The 27,873-nt window shown below is 40.5% G+C and overlaps 1 protein-coding gene across 3 annotated transcripts in view; it reads left to right on the forward strand.

Moving 5' to 3' along the window:
* Positions 1-1,171: 1,171 nt before the first annotated feature.
* Positions 1,172-27,873, forward strand: part of ADCY10 (adenylate cyclase 10) — a 98,101-nt gene continuing 71,399 nt past the window's right edge. Inside the window, exons 1-8 of one of the 3 annotated variants that reach the window (XM_025393747.1) lie at positions 1,172-1,422; positions 10,232-10,437; positions 11,745-11,849; positions 13,732-13,770; positions 13,944-14,124; positions 16,165-16,370; positions 19,123-19,219; positions 20,358-20,446. In XM_025393747.1, the coding sequence (XP_025249532.1) occupies positions 13,965-14,124; positions 16,165-16,370; positions 19,123-19,219; positions 20,358-20,446 (552 nt within the window). In that variant the 5' untranslated portion in view covers positions 1,172-1,422; positions 10,232-10,437; positions 11,745-11,849; positions 13,732-13,770; positions 13,944-13,964. The remainder of the gene's footprint in view (positions 1,423-10,231; positions 10,438-11,744; positions 11,850-13,731; positions 13,771-13,943; positions 14,125-16,164; positions 16,371-19,122; positions 19,220-20,357; positions 20,447-27,873) is intronic. The other 2 variants (XM_025393738.1, XM_025393754.1) reach the window with 2 other exon arrangements.

The raw sequence follows: 27,873 nt of genomic DNA on the forward strand, positions 1-27,873 counted from the left end.
AGGAAGTTATAATTTTACTACGAAAAGGATATACTGTGTTAACCTATTTGCATGGTTTCTGAACTAATAACTTTATAGCGGAAAAGAAGCTGCTTAGGGTAGAGGAGTAGGAGGTGGGGTGGAGAATGCTCAATAAGAGATAAATTCTTGAATCTTTTTTGTTGTATGGCATTTTAAGGAAACTTTGATCCAAGGTATGTCAGTGCTGCTGTTTCCTCATAGTAAACATTTTCTTTTTTAACTTATAAAATGATAGTGAAAGGTTGAATGTTAACGAGGATGAACTTCAAAGCTAAGGTTCCTTTCTGTAAAACAAAGGTCTCTACTGAAGCCTGTTTATATAATGAAGCAGAAATAGAAAACACTGGCATTTATTAAGAATAGCTCTCCCTATGGTGATTGTTTAATTATATGAGGTGTGAGTCTAATTATAAGACTGGTTTCCACAACTCACACCAGAAAATTCACTCAACAAACAAAATTAAATGACCCTCTTGTTTTCCTCCCTAAGACAACTGTGTTTTACAACATTTTGAAGCACACAGTAAACTTAATTATAGAGCGGGGCTTTATATAAGAACATGCACAGCTTTTTAAATAAGATGTTTTAAATTCCAATTTTAAAAGCTATGCCCCTAAATGTTAATTGTAGTTGTGATATACATAAGAACATTTAGAAAATCAGCACATTATTTAAGCAGAAAACACGCCAGCCTCTTAAAACACATTTTTCCAGTGTCACATCAGATAAAGAAAACTCAAATCCAGTGCCCATTGGATTTCAAGTTACCTTTGGGATAAATTTGGTTAAAAGTGTGCACTTGACCAGTCAAAAAGGGCAGTTATATAATTCTTCAAACAAAAATTTACCTCACAAATAGGTCTGAAGATAAGTACTGAATTTATTATAACTGGTAAATTTCATAGTCCTGGTACAAGCTGTAACCACTATTGACTAAAATTAGGTGTTTGCTTGCTCTGGAGATACTTCTGATGATCACCTACCCAACTGTTGCCTAATTTCAACCATCCTCCTCATGGCCAAGGGAAGAGTTGTGTAAACTACTCTGGGGTCATGTCAGTCTCCCCTGACCGTTGCCTCAAACGTGCGGATAAGAGAACCTGAAACAGCCAGTACTTGTACAGTGGTAGGTCACTCAGGTTGGCGGGGGAGGGGAAGGCAGTGCCACCCAATCAGGAACATGGTCAGTGCCTGTGGAACAATGAACTACTGATGAGGGTGTGGCCTGGAAAACGGCTCTTAGATGAAACTGTCATTTTATGGGTCAGCTATAGACAGACATGGCACTTCGGCTGTCTTCAGAATAATGTCACCCGGCCTCCTCTCCTGTCTTCTGCAGTCTTAAAAGAACTAGTCCCCAATTGAGGTCTGGCTTTTCTTCAGCCCTGGATGAAGTGGAGGTATGTGGAAGTAAGAGTCTCAGCGGAGAGAATGGTTGCAGAGCTGAAGATGAGGGCGACCATCAGGAAAGAAGACAGCTATTGGAGTGCAGAGGAGTGGGAAAGCCTGGGGCTAGAAGTCAGGGTTCACGTTTGTGTATACCTCTGTGTCAGTCCTTTACATGAGCTTAGAAGCTTGAAGGCTTAAATATTGCCTCATCTTATTTAACTGGATGCTCTGTCTCTCTAGCTTACTGTCTTTATTTGCCTCTTTTCTGCAGTTCCTCACTTGATACCCTCCTTTTTATCAGTCAACAACTACCAAGTGCCTACCACTTGAAGGGGGCTCTGGGAAGGTGCTGTGGAGGAAACAAAGATATGTAGAAGATGGTTCCAAACGGGGAGCTTACAATTCAGATGAAGACAAAATAGAAGCAATTCAAAAGATAATCAAGGATAATTGTATGGGAAGTAAGCCACTTGAGTGTAGACATTAAGAGCCATAATAGCTCAGAAGAAAAATTACTATGGCTAGAGTAGGCAAGCAAGCTTTCATGACAGATATCACTGTGCCTTTAAATTCAGAGTATCTCACTCTTTGGACTCCTGTGAAACCTGACTTTACATATAGGTGAAAAGTTGAATATAAAATCTATTAGGAAATTCTAGAGGAGAGATTTAGAGAAACTAATGGATATAATCGAACGCTAATTTCTCTTCATTTTTGGGTAATACTGAGTTTTCTTTACTCACACTCTTCATTCAGGAATCCTTCTTGGTTTATCTTTCGGGCCTCATTCACCTGCTTGCCTTTTGAGTCAAGTATCCTCATTTCTCATTCCAAGGTGCTTCCATACTTTGTCAGTACCCATGCTGTTCATGCTGTACTCTTGATGTGATAGAATTGGCCGAACAATTGATAAGGGTACCATCAACATGCATTGAAAGTGCTCTTAAATTACATATATCTTTTCCCTAGTTCATATACATCCCCAAAGTGCTATAAAGCATATACAAATGGGATATAGCATGATATAGTAGAAAGAACACGAACTTTCAACTCCCACAGACCTGGGTATTCCTAACCTAGGGCAAGTTAGTATCTCTGTGCTTCAGTTTTCGTATCTATAGAAATCAGGTCTACTTCATAGCGCTGTTTGGATGATTAAATGAGGCAACCTATGTAGAATTGATACGGCTCCAATGAGTGGAGGAACACCAAAGTTCTTAGTCCTCATCCCGGTTTAGATAAAACGACAAGGACACACATGGAGTGATTTTAAGGAGTGGAAAATTTAATAGGCAAGAAGGAAGAGGAAACAGGGAAGAAACTCCCTCATACAGAGACAGAGGGAGGGGAGTTCCAAAGCCGAGAGAGGGAACCCCCAGTGGGGTGGACTGGCAGCCAGGTATATATTACAGAGGCTGGAGGAGGCAGTGTCTGATTTGCATAGGGTTCAGGGGATTGGTTTGACCAGGCATATCATTCACTTAGCCCTGGAAAAAGCTGGCCCTGTCACCCTAGCCTTTGAATATGCAAATGCAGGGTGTCATGATGTTCTACACACGTGGGAATATGTGGGGGCGGCCATGTTTCCAGGAACATGTGGGGTAAGGGCAAGAAGGCCTCCGGAATAGCCATGTTGGGTGGGCCCAGTTTCTAATGGACTTCATTTGCATATCAAAGGTTGCCAGCCTGGATCTAAGAGCCAGGGCTTTACAAGAAATTTTCTGGAGATGCTTTAAAAGACGAAAACTTCCCAAGGACCCCTTTTCCACTCTATCTGCCTAAAATAATTTCTTAATAACTCCTACAATAGAATGCTTCACATTAAAAGGTCATAATAAATTATACTTACAATGTGGTATGTGCCGGTAGAAAGGTAAATATCGCTATCATTAATCATTTTGTGATGTTGCAGAACTTAAAGCAGAAAACTGTATCTTCAAAAATAGAAAATTTCTATTGTCTTTTATGGGTGTTCATAAGAAACTCCCAGATATTCATTTTAGATCTCCCTGCCTTTTAAACCTATAATTTTCTTCTTTTAGTTTCACATCTACATATGCCATCTTCATCTCAAAATGCACCTACTTTCCTTGTTTGGTCATCATAAACAGAAAAATCTGTCCAAGTTCATTCACATCACCTTAATTAAAACAATAGAATCTTAGCAATCATCTAATTCATCTCTACACTGACTAAAATCACCTCTGTTTGAAATGCTTGTTCTCCAGTGCCGTAAAGAAATAGCACTTGAACATAAATTTAATTTATTTAGTAAGGCCATTTTTACTTCCTGCAGAAAGGGTATACTCGCCAGCAGTTTTGCCACGAAAGTACACTGAACAAAGGAGACAGGGTCATTTATAACCTGATGCGTTCACCCTGCTGCTGTGTCCGGTTTCCATTGGCTGGAACGGGACCTCACATTCTGTATTTGTCCTGATTGATTGGCTAGCAACTTAGAACCTTTTAAAAGAGGCAAAGGTAGAGGAGAACAAAGGAAGGAGGAGGTAACTTGTGGAATGCTGAGAAAGGTAAAAACACTTTTAAATAAGGAAGAGGAACAGGCTATGACCTAATGCTTGCTTGGACCAGTATAAGCATGCCAGGGCAAATATTTAGGCTAAATTGTGGGAGCTAAGAACACAAAGTACATTGATTTATTTATTACGGCTAGCAGATATTTAAGAATGTTAGCACAGGTCTTTGAATAAATTTTGCTTTTAAGAGAAGTTACTATTTATTCCTAATTAGACAGGGAGGAAAGGAATTTGAAGAGGAACCTCTACTTTACTTTTTATACCTCTACCCTCACAGGTAGATAGCTATCCAGTACTTCCTAAAACTGCCCAGTTTGAGCATTCATTCTTACATTGTTTATATTTGTCCTTCAGTGATTGCCAGTCATTGATCCTAGTTGATCCTGAGCAACAAAGAATAAATATAACCACTTTCCATCCAGTGTTAACAACTTTAGCAAAACAGTCTCTACTGTGCATGTGAGGAGAGTGTGGTGTTGCCAAGATTGAAGAGGCTGATAGTAGGGCTGCTAGAAAGAATGCAATGTTTGGAATATATTTATACTAAAAAATTGTTGTTTATTTAAAAATTCAAATTTAACTGAGCATCCTCTATTTTTATTAGCTCAATCTTTCAATCTTACAAGTTTGGTAGCTAATGAAATCAAAGTTGAGCTAGTGAGCTGGAGGCAGGAGAGGGAAGAATAGAGCTACGTCCTGCTCAGTTCTGCTCAGTCCCATCTCAGTTCTCTGGCTACTCAGCACATCTGTAGAAGCCACTTCAGAGCACCCATGCCTACAGAACATACTGTTTACGGTCACTTATTCTTGGATAACTAGCTCTCTCCACTAAAGAAAAACATACAAACTTTCCTTTCCCACTACATAACTCCCACTCCCATGAACTTTAATCTTGCTAATCCAAACCAAATTTCTACCTCAAGGAGAAGGTAGGGAAGTTGTTCTTTGATTGCAGGGTCCCACATTACACTTTGCATACACACCCATGTCCCCTACTTACCCCACGTCCACCACTTTCCCCACATCTTTCACAATTCAGCCCAAATATTTGAAGACAGCTACCATTTTAACTAAAATGTCATAATTATCTGACTTATTTCCAATCCCTCCCATAATTCCTCACATTCCAGAGTCAATGAACTTTAAAGAGGTCAATGAACTTCAATCCTCTGGATTAGATTTGAACACTTTTATGTATCTTAAAATAGCATTGCATCCAAATAGCTAATTAACATATGAAAAGGTGCTTAATCTCCTTAGTACCAACAAGGAAACACAAAACCACAAATACCATTGTAGCAGGACGAGCCATAGACAAAACCCCTCAGACACCAGGTTAAAGAAGGAAGAGGCTTTATTCAGCCAGGAGCGTTGGCAGACTTGCATCTCAAGAACCGAGCTCTGGGAAGAAAGAGTTCCTGGCCCTTTTAAGGGCTTGCAATTCTAAGGGGTTCCACATGAAAGGGTCATGATAGATTGAGATCTATAGATAGCACATGTGATTAGAATCGGGGGTTAATCTTTTAACCTCAGACCTGGTCATCAGTGGTGCTGGCTGGTATTGCCACTGACTTCATTCCTGTGTTCTTCAGCTTTTACTTCCTCCTTCTCTTCAGAGACAGGAGACAGTAAGAGAAATGGCCTGTCTCCTCACCACCACTTACCTAGCAAGATGACTTAAAACTTGAAAAGACTGACAAAATAAGTGTTGGCTGAGATATGTAGCAACTGAACTGTCAAACCTTGCCTGAGGGAGTGTAAGTTGGTACCATTACTTTGGAAAGCTGTTTAGCAAGATCTACTCAAGCAGGGGTATCCAATCTTTTGGCTTCCCTGTGGTACACTGGAAGAGGAAGAATTGTCTTGGGCCACACATAATACTAATGATAGCTGATGAGCTAACAAAAAAAAATCACAAAAAAATCTCATAATGTTTTAAGAAAGTTTACAAATTTGTGTTGGGCTGCATTCAAAGCCATCCTGGACTGCATGTGGCCACAGGCTGTGGGTTGGACATGTGTATATCCTATGACCTAGCAATTCCACTCCTATGTATATACCCAAGAGAAATGCATACATCTGTTCACCAAAACACATATATAAGAATGTTCTTAGCACCATTATTCATAATGGTCTAAAACTGGGAACAACCCATAGGTCAACAGTATAGTGGATAAATGTTTTGTGGTATAATCAGGCAATGGAATACTATATAACATTGAAAATCAACAATTATTGATATACAACAACATGGATGAATATCACAAACACAAAAGATGTAGTATGATTTCATTTATATAAAGTTTGAAAGCTGGCAAAGGTGATCTATGTTGTTAGAAATAAGAAAGGTTACCTTCAGGGAGAAGAGAAGAGTAGTGACTTGAAGGTGGCATGAGAATAACTTCTTGACTGCTGGTAACGTTTTTCTTCTTGCTATGAATGGATATTACATGGATTTGCTCACCTTAGAGTAATTCAAGTTATACACTTATGATTTGTACATTTTCCTACATGTATGTTATGTTTCAATAAAAGTTTTTTAAAAGATAGCATTAATTTGCAGTAAATCTAGTTTTTTAACACCTTGTGCTTATGCATTTGATTTTGTTAAAAATTCTAAATACAGCACTTCACACTTATTCTTTTGAAATTTCATTATTTTGGTTGATTTCGATATATTAAGCTCCTAGCTCTGACATCAGTGCATGAGTTCTCTCACTATATTTTCAAATTTTATTTTCCCTCAGCTTTATTAAGGCAAAAATGACAAAAATTGTACAGATTTATGGTGTACAATGTGATGTTTTAATATATGTATACATTATGAAATAATTAAATCAAGGTAATTAACATATCATCTCACATACTTAACGTTTTTGTGTGGTGAGAACATTTAAGATCTACTCTCTTAGCCATTTTGAAGTATATTATACTTTATTAACTGTATTCACCATGCTCTAGGTTAGATCTCCAGAACTTTTTCATCCTGTCTAATTGAAACTTTGTATCCTTCAACCACCAACATCTCATTCCCCCCACCCATCCCCAGCCCCTGGCACCACCATTCTACTCTGCTTCTATGATTTTGACTTTTTTAGATTCCGTATATAAGTGAGATCATTCAATATTTTTGTCTTTCTGTGTCTGGCTTATTTCACTTAACATAAGGCCCTCCAGGTTCATCCATGCTATCATACAAGAAAGGATTTCCTTCTGTTTTAGGTCTGAACAGTACTCAGTTGTATATATTATCCAATGTTTTCTTTATCCATTCATATGTTGATGAACACTTGGGTTGGTTCCATATCTTGGCTATTGTGAATAGTGCTGAAATAAACATGGGAGTGCAGGCATACTGATTTCAATTCCTTTGGGAATATACCCAGATGTGGGATTGTTAGATCATATGGTAGTTCTATTTTTAATTTTTTCGGAATTTCTATATTGTTTTCCATAATGGCCGTACTTCCAGTTATATCTTTATCAAAGTATTCTATCATGCCCATGGAGGCTTACCTCTGAGTTGACACCAGAATACTAATTAATTTCCATTAGGTGTGATTGTTAACCAGCCAATTATATTTTCTTTATTCCTATACTTTTGTATATTTTACTCACAAGGATATGAAAAATTTGGCCAAATGCCTTAAAGTCAATATATACATTGTCTATAGCAGTCTCTTGATTTAAAAGTTTAATAACTCTTCCAAAAAAAGGAAATAATGTTGGCTTGATCTTGGCTCTGAATCCATTTGACTCCTTTTAATCACCTCTTGCTAATCTAAATAACCACTGAGACTGCTCCCAAATATTCCAACTCTCTTTCCTATTGTGCACATGGTAGGAGTGCACTTCCCTGTCTACTTGAAACTAGGCATGGTCATATAATTTGCTTTGGTCAATGCCATGAGGAAAAGTGAAATACGTCACTCTGGGAGTAAAATGAGTATACTCCACTACATCCTCTTTCCCACTACCTTGACAACCAGAATGTTCCAGCGTGGGTCCCAAAGTGAAGGCAAAAACAGAGGGGTTTTTTGCCTTCAAGGGACCCACATAGGGACATGCAGTATGGGCAAGAAATGAACAAGAAATAAGCCTTTGTGATTTCAAGCCATTGAGATTTCAAAGGTATTTGTTAAGGAAACATAACCTGTATTATCTCAACAAATACATTATGTTTACTGGTCTGTGTTTTCTGGGATCCACGAGTAGCCTCATCTTTTGAAATTCAGAAGAGAATGTACCCATCTCTTCTGAAGAGATGGTATTCCAGCCCATCTCTTGTTCTCCATGGTTTTTTGAGAATACTCACATTATACCTGTCAGTTCTTTCAGTATCTGTAGATATATGTTGTCTGGGACTAGCTAGAATTTATTTAAAATGACTGTGTGCTTTAGCACTACTTATCTTGGATTTCAATTCTTTCCTAGCCATGCTTGTTATACTTTTCAATTCTCCATGGTGGAGAAGGTAGAAACAAAAGAAAAGTTGTATAGAACACCATACTTAGGCTTCGCCCTTATTCCTCTTTTATTAATTACCTTGTTTTCAAGAAAGCCTTTAAAAATCCCTCTGGGTTTTCTTAACTTTAGCATTTTTTTGTAAGTCTTTCATTCTGGACATTCAATTTTCTTGTACCTTTCTTTTTATTATTATCATTATTATTATTTTAGAGATGGGGTCTCACTCTGTCACCTAGGATAGAGTGCAGTGACATGATCTCAGCTCCTTGCAGCCTTGACCTCCTGGGCTTAAGCCGTCCTCCCACCTCAGCCTCCTGAATCGCTGGGACTACAGGTGCATACCACCACATCCAGCAATTTTTTTTTTTTTTTTTTTGTAGAGATGAGATTTCACTATGTTGCCCAAGCTGGTCTTGAACTTGGGCTCAAGCAACACTACTTTGTAGGCTTCCCAAAGTGCTGGGATTATAGGCACAAGCTTCTGCACCTAGCCTCTCACTTCTTAAAAGTTCATATAGCACCAAATTTACTATCTGAAGTTATTTATTTGATTTAATTTTATCTATTGACTGTTACTGGCACATGCTGTGGTCTTTTGTTGCATTTTTAGTGCTATGCTTTTTTTAAAAAAAACCTTAGTTACATGCTTCTTTCTTTTGTTCACTTCTTAACATTTGAGTTTCCCAGGGCTTTTCCTTTTAAAGGCTATGTAATATGTAACATTTAGCACTCATTTTGTAGAATACTAAATACATTTTTAAATGTATACTATATACATTTTAAAGTTTGTCTGTTAAATGTACAAATATTTTTCCCTGAGTTATTTTTAAAATATTTCCCCTTAAATCTAAGGGATATAAGTGACTGTCTCAATTTTTTCCTTGAATACTCTACTATATCCCAATATGACCTATGTCTGTCTGAAATTACTAACCAGTTCCTCTCTGCTGGTCAGAAGTAAACCAAAAATAACAGTTCCTTTTCTTAAAAAACAAATCCTCTTATTTTCTGTATAACCTATTCCAGTAACTTGGATTGCTCTGAAAAAGTAAAGGGTGTTTGCTTTTACTGTTCAGGCTGGTAGAGCATGATTTTTACAACATTTAGGCATGAGCATTTCATCTGTCCTGGCAGCTACAGGAAGGCCTTAGGAAATCCTAGTTTTCTCAGAACTAACTGGGTAACAAATTGAAATTTTAGCGTTTCCTTCCACTTAGAGCTTAAGGCCTTCCATCTTTCCAGCTGCCACACACACGCGCGCACACACACACCCTTCTGAATTCTTTTCTTCTATTTATTTAACATTATACCTTTATAGGCTTAATCTCTTGCCTATATACAAAACTCTAATACTCACTTACATATAAATACACTCACACACACAAATCACATCTACACTTGATTTTTTTTTTTTTTAAGACAGAAAAAAGTAAAAGACCAAGGTAGAGACAGGGGGAAAAGGAAACATGAGGACAGAAGAAAAAGAAGTCTGGCCTGAGTGAATAGAGCTAACAGCCCTATTTAGCTCTACTTGCCCTGCAAGGGCCTACCCCTTCTGGCAAATGAGTGGAGGCATTCAGCTACCCTCTTTCACCCCAGCCTCTTTGTAATGGTGCTCACTTTTGCAACAGCTGTTCAGGGTGGGAGGGTTCTTCCTCTGTATAGAAACTGGCCCTTTTGGAGTTTGGCTCAACAACTCTGGCATTTTCACCACTATAAGCAGGCCGCAGGTTAGAACAAAACAAATGGAGAAAGAGCAATAGGAAAATGAGCAAATGAATATATCAGATTTCCTCTATTTCAATTTTCTTTTTAGAAGACCTATTTGGAGACTGCTTCCTGTCACCATAAAATCCTGAACATTTGTCTTGAACATGAACACTCCAAGAGAAGAATTCCAGGACTGGCCCATAGTCAGAATAGCAGCTCATTTACCAGACCTCATTGTCTATGGACATTTCTCCCCAGAGCGACCCTTTATAGATTCTTTTGATGGAGTCCTGATGTTTGTTGATATTTCAGGCAAGTGCAAAAGGGATGTTTGTTTAATATGGATGAGCAACAGGCTCACGTGGGAAGTCACATGCAGAGCTTGACTGCAGAGTAGGGAGGCCATTCTGGAGCCCCTGGGCTGTCACAGCAGATGTGCTCCATTGAGAACACAAGAGGGAGGAAATAGCTTGTGGCCCTGGCTCGCTCTCATCCTCCCTTACCCAGCACTGCCAGTCATGGGCGTATCTTTAAGATTCTCAAGTTCCATTCTTTGCTCCTGTGTCTCTTCCCCAACTTCACTGACTCATCCTCCCCAGCCCCAAGCCCCACACACATCCCAGTCAAAACTGACCTCAGGAAATGATCTCCCTAGATGATGTTTACGTCTTACTAATAAACTTGCCACCTCTTCAGAAGCGTTTGAAATGTGTGTGATTTTGTTACCACGGACTGAAAAGTTTATTCCCAGTTAAAGAAGTTGCAGTTATCACTGTACAGTAGAGAATTCGGAAGAAAGATATATCTGGAGCCTTTTCCTGGCCCCTAAAATAATAGATAGAGCCGGGCGCGGTGGCTCAAGCCTGTAATCCCAGCACTTTGGGAGGCCGAGACGGGCGGATCACGAGGTCAGGAGATCGAGACCATCCTGGCTAACACGGTGAAACCCCGTCTCTACTAAAAAATACAAAAAACTAGCCGGGCGAGGCGGCGGGTGCCTGTAGTCCCAGCTACTCGGGAGGCTGAGGCAGGAGAATGGCGTGAACCCGGGAGGCGGAGCTTGCAGTGAGCTGAGATCCGGCCACTGCACTCCAGCCTGGGCGACAGAGCGAGACTCCGTCTCAAAAAAAAAAAAAATAATAATAGATAGAGGAGGCTGCATGTCTGACACTTGACCAGCCACAAAGATCCCTAAGAAGAAACTCTGCCTGTTTTTAAAAGCTGAGGCCGCCGGGCGTGGTGGCTCACGCCTGCAATCCCAGCACTTTTGGAGGCTGAGGCAGGCGGATCACAAGCTCAGGAGTTCGAGACCATCCTGGCTAATGCAGTGAAACCCCATCTCTACTAAAAATACAAAAATGAGCCAAACATAGTGGCGCATGCCTGTGGTCCCAGCTACTTGGGAGGGGGAGGCAGGAGAATTGCTTGAACCCGATAGGCGGAGGTTGCAGTGAGCCGAGATCATGCCACTGCAATCCAACCTAGGCTACAGAGCGAGACTCTGTCTTGAAAAAAAAAAAAAAAAAAAGCTGAGGCTCACTGCCTTCCTGGGTAGTCCTCTTCTGGCTCTGTTTGATTTCCCCAAGCAGCCAAAGAAACCAGCTGCACATTTATTCCAGGTTTTACTGCAATGACTGAGAAGTTCAGCAGTGCCATGTACATGGACAAAGGGGCTGAGCAGTTGGTGGAGATCCTCAACTACCACATCAGTGCAATAGTGGAGAGTAAGTGTTCCCATAGGTTTCTGACTTGAGAATATTTCAGTTCATTGTTTTTTCTGTAGTTGTCAATTATAACCTGATAGAGTACAATTGCTTAGCACTCCTCCTCTTCCCCATGAAATGTGTATAAAACCAGTCTTTTTTGAAATATGATATAGTATAATTGGAGAAATAAACATAATCAAACCTCACTAATACAGACTATTTGAGGGAAGGGATATTTTGTGTTAGAGGGCTGAATTATAAACTGCTTTTAAAAGAACCGTAGTAGTAATACTTTTAACTATATGACATATCCAAGTATTTATTTTTATTTATTTATTTATTTAGAGACAGAGTCTTGCTCTGTCGCCCAGGCTGGAGTGCAGTGGCACAATCTTGGCTCACTGCAACCTTCACCTCCTGGGTTCAAGCAATTCTCATGCCTCAGCCTCCTGAGTAGCTAGGATTACAGGTGCCTACCCCCACACCCGACTACTTGTTGTATTTTTAGTAGAGATGGGGTCTCACCATGTTGGCCAGGCTGGTCTCAAACTCCTGACCTCAAGTGATCCACCCGCCTCAGCAGCCCCCCAAAGTGCTGGGATTACAGGCGAGAGCCAACGGTGCCCAGCTATTTTTATTTATTAATTTTTTTTTTTTTGAGCCAGAGTCTCACTGTGTCTCCCAGGCTGGAGTGCAGTGGCATGATCTCGGCTCACTGCAACCTCTGCCTCCCAGGTTCAAGTGATTCTCCTGCCTCAGCCACCCAAGTAGCTGGGATTACAGGCGTGTGCCACCATGCCCAGCAATTTTGTATTTTTTTTTTAGTAGAGATGGGGTTTTACCATGTTGGACAGGCTGGTCTCGAACTCCTGACCTCAGGTGATCCTCCCGCTTTGGCCTCCCAAAGTGCTGGGATTATAGGCGTAAGCCACCGCGCCTGGCCTATCCAAGTATTTTTAAAAGCCAGCATCTATATAACCCAAAGATAGTCATTAAGAGATTGTTGTATGAGTAGATAAATGATTTATAATTAACTTCTCAATAATTTGTCTCCTAATGATGGATGCTGAAGCACTTAGAGTAAACTGAAAACTTTAGTCCCCTTGTCAACCTCTGCCTGCCATCTTGTTTGCATTGTTAATTCCAACTATTCTTGAAGACAACGGTTTACTCTGTTATGGCGAACTCCTGGCCTAGTGTTTTATCAGGCTCTGAGTTCCTTAGTAATATCTTGATGTTACCCACTAGACAAAATTTAATGCTTCATAAAAGCAGGAACTATGGTTGATTCCTTTCTGCATCTGACTTGGCACAACAGGTGCTTAGCCAATCCATGATGATGCATAACGAAAAGAGAGGATGGCCATTTACGCCATACAGTCTAAATAAACAAAATACAAAGTTAGTAATAACCAAAAATGCAAGTGACTATGGTTGTGATTTTCCCATTCCCTGACTCCTAGTTTCTGTGGAGTCCTGTCATTCATCCACCCACCCATGCTTACACAAGCCCCAGCCTATAACATATATTGATCAATAAATTAATTAAAAGCATTCCATTATCGTGGGAGGAGGGCAACTGTCTTCAGACCTCATCAGAGGGCAGCTGTCTTCAGACCTCATCAGAAACCCTACATGTCTTTCTCCTTTCTTTCCCCATTCACAGAAATGGAGCATAGACGTACACTGGTTCCATGTATTCATTCTCCACTTGAGGAAACAGACTCAAATGGGTTAAGTGGCTTGTCTGGGATGAGATCTTTAGTATAAGTCTATTCTCTGAATCACTGTTCTTTTGACCTAGTTTCTATTCCACTAACAAAGAATGATTTTTTTTTTTTAACTGCTTTTAAGGAATCAGTGTTTGATTTAATTTGTTGTTGTTGTTTTTTTTTCTCAGAAGTGTTGATTTTTGGAGGAGACATCCTGAAATTTGCAGGTATGGGGGCTTACTAAGATAGGAGGGGTAAGAAAGGAATGCTGAGATGCCTGTGCTTCTGTGCTGGGGACAAAGGAGGCATCCTAGAGAAGGCAGTGGCCAGGAGATAGGCTGAGGAATGCTTGATGAGTAAGTTTCTATACAGATCTCATACAAAATAGATTGATCCCCAGGGCAGGTCAAAAGCCCGCGGCATGTCTCTCTCTGAAGGTGATGCACTGCTAGCCCTGTGGAGGGTGGAGCGAAAGCAGCTGAAAAACATTATCACAGTGGCAATTAAATGTAGCCTGGAGATCCATGGATTGTTTGAGACCCAGGAGTCTGAAGAAGGCCTAGACATCCGAGTCAAGATAGGTAAGCATTTGAGAAGGAATAAATCCTATGGCAGTTGGGATAGGGGTCTTGACTCCTGGGGCATCTCTCTCTCCCAAAGAGAAGTAGTAGAACATGGTGGCTCAGCCCCATGATGCCCTGGACTTTGGAATCAGGACAATCAGAATGTGAATTTTGGCTTCCTCACATACCAGTTGAGAGAATTTGGGCTACATAATATCTATCTAATAAGCTATTACAAAAAGTAAATTAGTTGGCATGGTAGTTGATGCATAGGAACCACTCAACAAAATAGTCTTTGTTACTGCTACTGCTTTTATTATTATTCCATCTTGCTGCTTGTCAAGGTTGTGCAGTATAAAACAAAATAGAGACTAGCTTGCCATCACATAGTTTCAGCAATGGCATGAGATTGGTCACCCCCTACCTCATAAGAATGATGTGCAGGAAAAGCTTAACAGGTCAGCCTGCAGCACAGCTCCAGCTTTATACAAGGCTTCTTAAGGTTATACTTATAGTAACAATCACACATATTTCCTTATTACATTGCAGACATTACACACTATGCATGTGCAAATATTACCCACATTATATCACAGTCCTGAGATATAGGCATCATTGTATCCATTTCAAAGATGAAAAACGAGAGTCTGAGAGGTATAAGTAATGAGTAACAGCTAGAGTTATGGTTGGTGCTGTTTGTGTTAGCTTCTGCCTAACTAAACTTTGCAAAACTTAGAATTCTCACATGTCGTACCTGGTGGGATCATCAGCAGTTATACAATTAACTGTTTCTCAGCCTTCTTCAACCTAGGCCCACTTTTGATATTGTTAAAAATTTCCAAATAAGGCCGAGTGCAGTGGCTCATACCTGTAATCCCAGCACTTTGGGAGGCCAAGGTGGGTAGATCACCTGAGGTTGGGAGTTTGAGACCAGCCTGACCAACATGGTGAAACCCCATCTCTACTAAAATACAAAAATTAGCCAGGCGTGATGGCGGGTGCCTGTAATCTCAGCTACTCGGGAGGCTGAGGCAGGAGGATCACTTGAATCCACGAGGCAGAGGTTGCAGTGAGCCAAGATGGCGCCATTGCACTCCAGCCTGGGCTACAAGCGTGAAACTCCATCTCAAAAAAAAAAAAAAAAAATCCAAAGAAGTTAAATATTTTGTTGGAAAAAAAAATCAAAGTTATATAATACTGAATATTTTTTCTAAGTTAGCACCCAAGGAGTCTGATGTGTTATCCTTCTTGAGAAGGATGGGAACCCAGCCCCCTCTTACATGCTGATTGGCTGTTAGAGAGGTGGGTCCCAGCACCTTTTTTTAGAGTAAGTCCGAACATCAGTGTGTTTCAGAGAGAAAACAAGCTGTATGTAGTATCAGGGGGAAATCAGCCTTGACAAATCAGTACAGCAGAGAGCGAAGATAAAAAATAAACTTTGATTGTATTACAGTCATTTAAAAGAAATGTGTGTCACTTATAGTTCATTTATACATATATTTTGTGTACGTGTCGTGTTATACAGTTAGATGTCTTCTGTCACTCGGGTACCAAAACTTTCATTTACCAACTTAAAAACAATGAGAGAAACTGTTGTTGGGATGGGATGTGTAACTGTCAAATGCGTACTTCTTTTCCCCACCCTCTGTTGTCTAAAATTCGACCCTAAGGGATTATTTTTAGTTACAGCTTCAATCTCTGCTAAAATGCAAATTATCCCAAAATAAGAATTATTAAAAGTATTCCCTGTTGCCCTTAAGTATACATAATTGAAGAAAAGGTAAAAATACCTTTGGGGACTGGTAGGACCATGTAGGGAGAAAAATGTTACAGACAGGCAAAAATTAGTGGTAGAACTTTCTAGCTTTGGAAGAAGGGGAGTTTTGAAAGGCCCGAGCCCAAAAGAGGTATGCCATAATTCCTATGTAAAGTTTTAGAAGTGAGATTTTGCTCTGAGATAGTATAGTGCCACAAAGATTATGATTTTTCCAAGAACCTGTGCTGCTGGGAAATAATCCAGAACTTCTTGTGCAAACCTATTCCTTGCCTTCTTGCCAGGACTGGCTGCTGGCCACATCAGCATGTTGGTCTTTGGAGATGAAACACACAGCCACTTTCTGGTGATTGGTCAGGCAGTGGACGATGTGCGCCTTGCACAGAACATGGCTCAGATGAATGATGTTATTCTGTCACCAAACTGCTGGCAGCTTTGTGACCGGAGCATGATTGAAATTGAGAGCATTCCAGATCAGAGAGCGGTTAAGGTGGGTGTGATGCTGCTACTTGCAGAAAAGTTCTGCCAGCCTGTAACAGAGGCACCCTGCCAGAACAGTCACTGGGCATGCTGGTTTCATAAAGCTCCTGGGTTGCAGATTGGGATGGCGTCAGTCTGGGTTAGGCTAAGGATGCTTTCTTTAGTCCAGGGCAGCTCCTCTGGGAGGAGCCAAGGCTGGTTAGCTTGAGGAGGAAATGATTAGGCTTCTTTGTGGGTAACTGAGGATATGGAATTTGGGGATTGAGGCCTTTTGAGGGGCTAGTGACCTAGCTTAAGGAACCAGAAGGGTCTGCCGGGTCACCCGGGAGCAGAGGAGAATAGTTTTAAAGGCTGTCATTGATCCTCACTTTCTTTACCCAACACCCTCCTAACCCAGGGTGAGGGATCACTGAGGGTAAAGATTGGAGTTGAGCAAGTGTGGCGAAGTTCAGTGATAGAAGAGAGACTTTTCCTGTGGCTCTGCCTAGTAGAAAACATTGTGGTTAAGTTGCAGATTGACTATAAGCAGAACTGTCCCTGGGATATGGCCAATTAGAAAAGCCGTGCTTTGAGGGTATGAAAGTGGAAGAAAAGCCGGGCGTGGTGGCTCAAGCCTGTAATCCCAGCACTTGGGGAGGCCGAGACAGGCGGATCACGAGGTCAGGAGATCGAGACCATCCTGGCTAACACAGTGAAACCCCGTCTCTACTAAAAAATACAAAAAAACTAGCCGGGTGAGGTGGCGGGTACCTGTAGTCGCAGCTACTCGGGAGGCTGAGGCAGGAGAATGGCGTAAAACCGGGAAGCGAAGCTTGCAGTGAGCTGAGATCTGGCCACTGCACTCCAGCCTGGGTGACAGAGTGAGACTCCGTCTCAAAAAAAAAAAAAAAAGAAAGTGGAAGAAAGATGTGCTGCTAGATGAACCAAAGGAACGGGACTACACGGCAGAAAGAAAGAAAAGACAAAGAATCTGTGCAGATGCTGGCCAAGATGGGAGGCACTCCCACACTCATGCATCAGCCTACAACCCTCACCACCACCACCCCCTCCTCACTCTTCCAGCAAGACATACCCAGCCTGCATGGCGTAGCTGGCTCATAGCAATAGCCCATTCCCATCCTCTTCAATCATTCTTTTTTTTTTTTTTTTTAGACAGAGTCTCGCTCTGTTGCCCAGGCTGGAGAGCAATGGCGCGATCTCGGTTCACTGCAACCTCCGCCTCCCGTGTTCAAGCAATTCCCTACCTCAGCCTCCTGAGTAGCTGGGATTACAGATGCCTGCTACCACGCCCAGCTAATTTTTTGTATTTTTAGTAGAGACGGGGTTTCACCATCTTGGCCAGGCTGGTCTTGAACTCCTGACTTTGTGATCCACCCGCCTCAGCCTCCCAAAGTGCTGGGATTATAGGTGTGAGCCACCGTGCCCAGCCTCTCTTCAATCATTCTTTATAACCTTTAAAAATTGTTTTAACTTTGAATTCATGTTAGACTTACAGAAAAGTTGAAAAAATAATAGAGTTTCCATATATCCCTCACCTACCTTCCCCTAATGTTAACATCTTTCATAACAAGAGTGCAATAGTCAAAACCAGGAAATTAACATTGGTAAATACTACTCACTAAAGACCTTATTTGAATGTCACCAGTTTTCCCACTGTGGTCGTTAATGGAATGTTCCAGGACTGTATGCATGATCTCACATTACATTTTGTTATTTTTGCTTAGTCTCCTGCAGTCTGTAATAGCACTTCAGTCTTTCCTTGTCTTTTATGACCTTGACACTTGAGAGTTGTCAGTTATTTTGTCAAACATCTCTCTGTTTAGTTTTGCCTGATGTTTTCTCTTTCTCTCTCTCTCTCTCTCTGTCTCTCTTTCTCTCTCTCTCTCTCTCTGTCTCTCTTTCTCTCTCTCTCTCTCTCTATATATATATATATATTTTTTTTTTTTTGAGGTGGAGTCTGTCACCCAGCGGGGAGTGCAGCGGCATGATCTCAGCTCACTGTGACCTCTAACTCCCAGTCCCAAGCAATTCTCCCACCACAGCTTCCTGAGTAACTGGGACCACAGACCTGTGCCACTACGCCTGGCTAATTTTTTTTTTTTTTTTTTTTTTTTTTTTTTTTTGTATTTTTGGTAGAGACAGGATTTCACCATTGTTACCCAGGCTGGTCTCAAACTCCTGAGCTCAAGCAATCTGCCCACCTCAGCCTCCCAAAATGAAGGATTACAGGCCTGATGTTTTCTCTTTATTGGACTAAGTTTATGCTTTTTTTTTTTTTTGCAAGAATACCACAAAAGTGAGGTCGTGCCATTCTCAGTGTGTCATCACATGCGTCTCATGATCTTGATATCTTATGACTGGAGATGCTCCTAATTTCTTTTGGGCCATCGGCCCCCGTCCTTTAACACTTATGAGAAAGAAATGGTGTGCAGTTTAACCAGGTTTTATTTGAATTAAAATGTTATGAAAGAAAAAAAGCAGGAAAAAGTTCTAAGGGTGGAAAAGTATAAGATTAGTCCCCCTTGGAATGACCCTCTCTGTGCATATACCAAACATTGAGATCTGAGTGAATACTGTAATTGGAAAGACTTTTTAAATTTTTAATTTAAAATTTCAATTTTACAAAAGATGTTTGGTGTTTTAAGTGTGCCAATCACTGTGCAGTCAAAAGCATACTCTCTGACTTTCTGCTGAGAAATTACACTCCGAAGGATTAAACGGTTCTCAGAATAACTGAAAACTTCTCATTTCCTTTTATTTAGGTTAACTTCTTAAAACCACCCTCTTCTTTTAAATTTGATGAATTTTTCACAAAGTGTATGACCTTCATGAATTATTATCCTTCTGGTAAGCACAAAAGTAAGTACCCACCATGGAAAAACGCCTTCGCCTCTACCAGTGGTCAGTAGGGTCTTATACCAATGCCAATAGCTTCATTACTAGTGGGTGAGCTCCTCAACACAGCTCCTGGTCCTTATCAGCACACAAAGGGTACCTACGTCTCATTCTCTGGGACAGCAGTTCTAAGTATGACACTCCCCATACCCTCCACCTCTCCCTAGGCACTGACTCCTTTCCCTCATCCATCAAACATTAATAAGTATCCCCTAGGATAAAAGAAAAAGTAAAGCTTCTTTGTGTGCTGCTTTCCCCTCCTAACCTTCACCAATAAACTTCTCAGAAAAGTAATCTGTAAATGTATTTATACCTGTTCTCGTATCCCCTTATTTATTTATTCATCCAATAAATATTGATTGCAATCACCTTGATGTCTATGCTCACCTGCTCTTCAATCTTGCACCGCTGCCATCTATCTTCTGCCCTGGTCCTCTGCTGTCTACTGAGACTGTTTACGTCAAGGCCACCAAGGACCATTAATTTGCCAAACCAGGTGACCTCTTCTCAGGCCTCATCCTAGGTGGTTGACCGTAGCTTACACTCTTCTTGGACACTACCTTCTCCTTTTTCCTTGGGTTCAAGAGTATTATTCTTTTCCAGTTTTGCCTTTACTTCTCAAATCACCTATTTTCAGTAATCTTTGCTTAGTTTCCTTCCAATTTCTTTTTTTTTTCTGAGACGGAGTCGCGCTCTGTCGCCCAGGCTGGAGTGCAGTGGCACAATCTTGGCTCACTGCAAGCTCCACCTCCCGGGTTCACGTCCTTCTCCTGCCTCAGCCTCCCGAGTAGCTGGGACTACAGGCCCCCGCCACCACGCCTGGCTCATTTTTTGTATTTTTAGTAGAGACGGGGTTTCCCCGTGTTAGCCAGGATGATCTCAATCTCCTGACCTAGTGGTCCACCCTCTTCAGCCTCCCAAAGTGCTGGGATTACAGGCGTGAGCCACCATACCCGGCCCCTAGGTGTCCCAGAGTCTCCTGACAACTGTAAAGACAGGACGGCTCAATGCCCAAGAGAATAGGGACTGGGAGACTCCTCTGGCTAGCACTGCAGAGCCAAACTTCCCTCTCTGAGCCTGCGCCCTCCTTCTGCCTTCTTAGACCTCCTGAGGCTTGTGTGCACGCTGAAGCCTGATCCTGAACTGGAGATGTCCCTACAAAAGTATGTGATGGAAAGCATTTTGAAGCAGGTATTTTCATAATTGAATTTATAGGCTTTGGGGATGTCAGGGATCTGGACAGCTGGAGTTTTAAGATTTAAGTAAAAAACCCAGCAGCTACTAGTAAATAGTAAAATGTTCCATTAACATAAAAAGACTTCCTTTTTTTTTTTTCTTTTTTTTTTTTTTTTGAGACAGAGTCTCACTCTGTCACCCAGGCTGAAGTGCAGCGGCATGATCTCAGCTCACTGCAACCTCCGCCTCCCGGGTTCAAGTAATTCCCCCGCCTCAGCCTCCCACATGTGCCACCACACCCAGCTAACTTTTTGTATTTTTAGTAGAGATGGAGTTTCACCATGTTGGCCCGACTGGTCTCAAACTCCTGACCTGAAGCGATCTGCCCGCCTCACCCTCCCACAGTGCTGGGATTACAGGCATAAGCCACCACGCTGAGCCTAAAAAGACATTCTCTATGTGTAGGTGACTGTGAAATTCATTGTTCAAATCTCAGTACTTTAAAAGAGGGCATTATTCACAATTATAATCTGACAACAGGCATAAAATAAGACTGCGTTGCTTATATAATTGGGCAAATGGGAGCCGTTGCAAGCATATAAGAACATGTGGGCACCCTTTCTGTATGCCACATTGCAGAAAGACTTCAAGTGGATGAACACTGGCACACTATTTCTCCAAGTCATTTGCTTTAGATCTTAAGTTTTGAGATTTAACAATGCAGGTAATAAGTATACTCTGAGCTACCTCCACCCTCCAGTGTTTTCTCTTTTTATTCTCTTAATCTTGATTCTCTCAAATTTATTAATCCATGTGAATAATAACTGTCTCTGACCGCTCACCATATGCCAGTCACTCTGCTAGTTCATGTATTTATTCTTTACAGTCCTTGGTAGATATTTTTATCCCCATTTTATATGTATAAGAAAACTGAGACCCAGAGAACACTACAACCTTTCCTGAGGTTGTCAAGTAAAAGATATAGCTAGGATTTGAACCCTGGTCTGTCTGAATTCTACAATTTTTGACAGGCTATCCACCCTCCTAATACATGCCTGCTTTGATACTTAGTCCCATCAAAATGCTGTTGTGTCCTGGAGGAAATCTTTGTAACAAAGTCCTGTCCAGTGGGTAGCTGCCTTCATAAGTGAACTGGAGAGGTATCAGAATGCACCCTGCCACTTCAGCCCACTGTAAAAACATTACCCCTAGTGCCTGCAATTGCTTGATTCTTTATGGCTTTCGAAGCTTAAAAAAGTCACCCCATTCTCCCCTAGCCATTCTCAAGAGCTATAATACATTATGCTTCTTTAATTGCAACCAGCTGAAAACAAGGTCTTTAGCAATGGAATATAAGATGGACTCTGTGAGTCACTGGGAAAATTCCAGGTAGGAAAAATGTTTACCTGGTGAAGAGGTACAGCTAAGAGGGTTGAAAACAAGACCAAAGACAACCTTTTACAACTTTCCCAAAACCAGCCCCTGCACCCAAAGAAGTCCTTAAAGATACTGTAGTCCTCTTTTCCAAGCCAAAACTCAGAATACATAGTCTGACAGAAGTTTTTTTATTTACTTGTGAATGATTTTATTTGAAAAATCAAGGCCAGACTCATGCCTGTAATCCCAGCACTTTGGGAGGCCCAGACAGGTGGATCACTTGAGCCCAGGAGTTCAAGACCAGCCTTGACAACATGGCAAAACCCCATCTCTACAAAAATACAAAAATTAGTTGGGTGTGGTGGCATGTGCCTGTAGCCTCAGCTACTCAGGAGGCTGAGGTGAGAGGATCACTTGAACAAAGAGATGGAGGTTGCAGTGAGCCGAGATGGCGCCACTGCACTCCAGCCTTCGGGACAGAGTGAGACCCTTCTCTAAAAAAAGAAAGAAAGAAAGAAAGAAATTAGCACATTGGTTAATTAGAAATTATTAAATCCCTTTTATAAAAAGAATAAAATTACATGAAACCAGGACCTTCTAGGCAGTTAGGAAGCATGGCTGCATTATTCCCTATACCAATTCTTTAATCTAGAAAATGTGCTTCACATTGTCATTGGAGAATCTGACATTTCTGTGCTATTTCGAGGAGAAAGTGCAGTGATTTTCCCCCATTGGTTTGCTATGTACTTAATTAACAAAATTCAGGAGTGATGATTGGCAGGGATAATTTGGGAACATTCTCCTTTCTTTTCCCTGTGCCTGTTGTGTTGGAGAGAAGAAATGAAATATACCACCCCAGAGAGGCAGAAGGGTGTGGCAGATTAAATGTTGGATGAGCCAGGTGCAATGGCTCATGCCTGTAATCCCAGCACTTTGGGAGGCCGAGGTGGCAGATCACAAGGTCAGGAGTTCAAGACCAACCTGACCAACATGGTGAAACCCTGTCTCTACTAAAAATACAAAAATTAACCAGTCGTGGTGGCGCACACTTGTAATCTCAGCTACTCAGGAGGCTGAGACAGGAGAATCGCTTGAACCCGGGAGGCAGAAGTTGCAATGAGCCGATGTTATGCCACTGCATTCCAGCCTGGGTGACAGAGCAAGACTCTGTCTCAAAAATAAATAAATACATAAATATAAAAATAAATAAATAAATGTTGGATGAGAAGTCTGGAGATTTGGGTTCTAGTTTATTGTGTCCTTATGTGACCTTGGGAAAGTTGTGTTACTTCTCCATACATCAGTTATCTAATCAGTAAAATGGTGATAATAATACTGATTTCAGTTTGTTTGAACATAGTGTAGGATAGAATGTGAAAACATTCCAGAAGAAACCTAATGAAAATAGAAGGTTGAATTACATAGCATGCTATTCTTATTCCTAACTATAAAAATAAGAGAGCCAAACTAGCAGATGGCATCTGTGGACCTGTACGGGGCCTGAGGGAACTCGTCACCCTGAAGGGAAAGACACGTGCCTGGCTGCCTTTGCCACCTGCTGATTGTAGAGCACTAGGGCCTTGAACAAAAATAGGTGGTAGCCTGGTAGTAGTCACAGTGGGCCTTGGGCAATATCCAGTGCTGTGCTGGCTTCAGGGCTGGCCCAGTGCAGTCTCAGTGATGGTAGCCACAAGGGCACTTGTGTGACTCCACCCCCAGCTCCAAGCAGCTCAGCACAGAGAAATAGAGACTCCGTTTGTTTGGGAGAAAGTAAGGGAAGAGAACAAAAGTCTCTGCCTGGTAATCCAGAGAATCCTTCTGGATCTTATTTAAGACCACAAAGGTGGTACCTCTATGAGTCTGCAAGAACCATAGCATTACTGCACTTGGGGTGCTCTGTAATGCAGATATGGCTTAGATAACAACACCCAAGTTTTTTTGAATATATGGAAAGCCTTCCCAAGGAGGACAGGTACAAACAAGCCTAAATGTCAAAGGCTACAATAAATACCTAACTCTTCAATGTCCAGACACTGACGAACTTCCACAAGTATCAAAACCATCCAGGAAAACATGACCTCACAAAGGAACTAAATAAGGCACCAGGATAGAGAAACAGAGACATGTGACCTTTCAGACAGGTAATTCAAAAAAGCTGTTTGAGGAACTCAAAGAAATTCAACATAACACAGAGAAGGAATTTAGAAACTTTTAGCCATGCTAACTAAGAAAACAAGAGAAAAGACCCAAATAAATAAAATCAGAAATGAAAGAGGAGACATTACAACTGATACCACAGAAATTCAAAGGATCATTCGTGGCTACTATGAGCAGCTATATGCCAATAAATTGGAAAATCTGGAAGAAATGGATAAACTCCTATACACATGCATCCTACCAAGATTGGACCCTGAAGAAATCTAAGACCTGAACAGATGAACAACACGGAACAAGATCGAAGCCATAATAAAAAGTCTCCCAGCAAAGAAAAGCCTGGGACTCGAAGTCTTCACTGCTGAATTCTACCAAACACTTAAAGAAGAACTAATACCAACCGTACTCAAACTACTCTGAAAAATAGAAGAGGAGGGAATATTTCCAAACTCATTCTACGAGGCCAGTATTACCTGATACCAAAACCAGACAAAAGTACATCAAAAAAAGAAAGCTACAGGCCAGTATCTCTGATGAATGTTGATGTAAAAATCCTCAACAAAATATTAGCAAACTGGATTAAAAAGATCATCCATCATGATCAAGTGGGATTTTATCCCAGGGATGCAAGGGTGGTTGAACATATGCAAATCAAACACTGTGATATGTCTTATCTACAGAATGAAGGACAAAAACCATATTATCATTTCAGTTGATGCTGAAAAAGCAGTTGATAAAATTCAACATCCCTTCATGATAAAAATTCCCAAAAAACTGTGTATAGAAGGAACATACCTCAACATAAGAAAAGCCATATACAATAGACCAACCGCTAGTATCATGCTGAATAGGGAGAAACTGAAAGCCTTTCCTCTAAGATCTGGAACACAAGGATGCCCACTTTACCACTGTTTTTCAACATAATACTGGAAGTCCTATGTAATCAGACAAGAGAAAGAAAGAAATGGCATACAAATTGGAAAGGAAAAAGTCAAATTATCCTTGTTTTCAGATTATCTTATTATATTTGGAAAAACCTAAAGACTCCACCAAAAAACCATTAGAACTGATAAACAAATTCAACAAAGTCACAGTATACAAAATCATCATACAAAAATCAGCATTTCTATATGCTAACAGTGAACAATCTGAAAAAGAAATCAAGAAAGTAATCCTGTTAACAATAGCTTAAAATAAAATAAAGTACCTAGTAATTAACCAAAGAAGTGAAAGATCTCTACCATGAAAACTATAAAATGTTGACGCAAGAAATTGAAGAGTCCACAAAAAAAAATGAAAGATATTCCATGTTCATAGATTGGAAGAATATTCGTACTAACCAAAGCAATCTACAGATTCAATGTAATACCTATCAAAATACCAATGACATTCTTCACAGAAATAGAAAAAAATTCTCAAATTTACATGGAGCCGCAAAAGACTCAGAGTAGCTAAAGCTATCCTAAGGAAAAAGAATAAATCAGGAGGAATCATATTACCTGACTTCAAACTATACCACAGAGCTATAGCAACCCAAATAGCATAGTACTGGCATAAAAACAGACATGTAGAGGAGTGGAACAGAACAGCAAACCCAGAAATAAATTCATACATCTATAGTGAACTAATTTTTGACAAAAGAGCCAAGAATATACATTAAGGAAAAGACAATCCCTTCAATAAATTGTGCTGGGAAAAACTGGATATCCATATGCAGATGAATGAAACTAGACTCCTATCTCTCACTATATACAAAAATCAAGTCAAAATGGATTAAAGACTTTGAGACCTCAAACTATGAAACTACTACAAGAAAATATTGGAGAAACTCTCAAGGACATTGGAGTGGGCAAAGATTTCTTGAGTAATACCCCACAAACACAGGCAACCAAAGCAAAAATGGACAAATGGGATAACATCAAGTTTTTTTTTTTAGAATTATTTTATCAGATAAAAACTTAGTTTCATTTATGAGCTTTTTTTAATCTTTTATTTTTGTATTTTTTTAAATTATACTTTAAGTTCTAGGGTACATGTGCACAATGTGCAGGTTTGTTACATATGTATACATGTGCCACGTTGGTATCCTGCACTCATTAACTCGTCATTTATATTAGGTATATCTCCTAATGCTATCCCTCCCCCTCCCCCCACTCCACGACAGGCCCCAGTGTGTGATGTCCCCCACCCTGCATCCAAGCGTTCTCATTGTTCAATTCCCACCTATGAGTGAGAACATGTGGCATTTGGTTTTCTGTCCTTGCGATAGTTTGCTCAGAATGATGTTTCCAGCTTCATCTGTGTCCCTACAAAGGACATGAACTCATCCCTTTTTATGGCTGCATAGTATTCTATGGTGTGTATGTGTCACATTTTCTTAATTCAGTCTATCACTGATGGACATTTGGGTTGGTTCCAAGTCTTTGCTATTGTGAATAGTACTGCAATAAACATACACGTGCATGTGTCTTTATAGCAGCATGATTTATAATCCTTTGGGTATATACCCAGTAATGGGATGGCTGGGTCAAATGGTATTTCTAGTTCTAGATCCTTGAGGAATCACCACACTGTCTTCCACAATGGGTGAACTAGTTTACAGTCCCACCAACAGTGTAAAAGTGTTCCTATTTCTCCACATCCTCTCCAGCACCTATTATTTCCTGACTTTTTAATGATCGCCATTCTAACTGGTATAAGATGATGTCTCATTGTGGTTTTGATTTGCATTTCTCTGATGGCCAGTGATGATGAGCATTTTTTCATGTGTCTGTTGGCTGCATAAATGTCTTCTTTTGAGAAGTCTGTTCATATCCTTTGCCCACTTTTTGATGGGGCTGTTTAATTTTTTTCTTGTAAATGTGTTTAAGTTCTTTGTAGATTCTGGATATTAGCCCTTTGTCAGATGGGTAGATTATAAAAATTTTCTCCCATTCTGTAGGTTGCCTGTTCACTCTGATGGTAGTTTCTTTTGATGTGCAGAAGCACTTTAGTTTAATTAGATCCCATTTGTCTATTTGGGCTTTTGTTGCCATCGCTTTTGGTGTTTTAGTCAAGAAGTCCTTGCCCATGCCTACATCCTGAGTGGTATTGCCTAGATTTTCTTCTAGGGTTTTTATGGTTTTAGGTCTAACATTTAAGTCTTTAATCCATCTTGAATTAATTTTTGTATAAGGTGTAAGGAAGGGATCCAGTTTCAGCTTTCTACATATGGCTAGCCACTTTTCCCAGTACCATTTATTAAATAGGGAATCTTTTCCCCATTTCTTGTTTTTGTCAGGTTTGTCAAAGATCAGATGGTTGTAGATGTGTGGTATTATTTCTGAGGGCTCTGTTCTGTTCCATTGGTCTATATCTCTGTTTTGGTACCAGTATCATGCTGTTTTGGTTACTGTAGCCTTGTAGTATAGTTTGAAGTCGGGTAGCATGATGCCTCCAGCTTTGTTCTTTTGACTTAGGATTGTCTTGGCAATGCGGGCTCTTTTTTGGTTCCATATGAACTTTAAAGTAGTTTTTTCCAATTCTGTAAAGAAAGTCATTGGTGCTTGATGGGGATGGCATTGAATCTATAAATTACCTTGGGCTGTATGGCCATTTTCATGATATTGATTCTTTCTCTCCATGGGCATGGAATATTCTTCCATTTGTTTGTGTCCTCTTTTATTTCATTGAGCAGTGGTTTGTAGTTCTCCTTGAAGAGGTCCTTCACATCCCTTATAAGTGGGATTCCTAGGTATTTTATTCTCTTTGAAGCAATTGTGAATGGTAATTCGCTCATGATTTGGCTCTCTGTCTGTTATTGGTGTACAGGAATGCTTGTGGTTTTTGCACATTGATTTTAACATCAAGCTTTAAAAGTTTCTGCACAGCAAAAGAAACTGTCAACAAAGTGAAGAAATGGAAGAAAGTAT

Source organism: Theropithecus gelada, chromosome 1, assembly GCF_003255815.1.
Source record: "Theropithecus gelada isolate Dixy chromosome 1, Tgel_1.0, whole genome shotgun sequence".
Taxonomy (NCBI): Eukaryota; Metazoa; Chordata; class Mammalia; order Primates; family Cercopithecidae; genus Theropithecus; species Theropithecus gelada.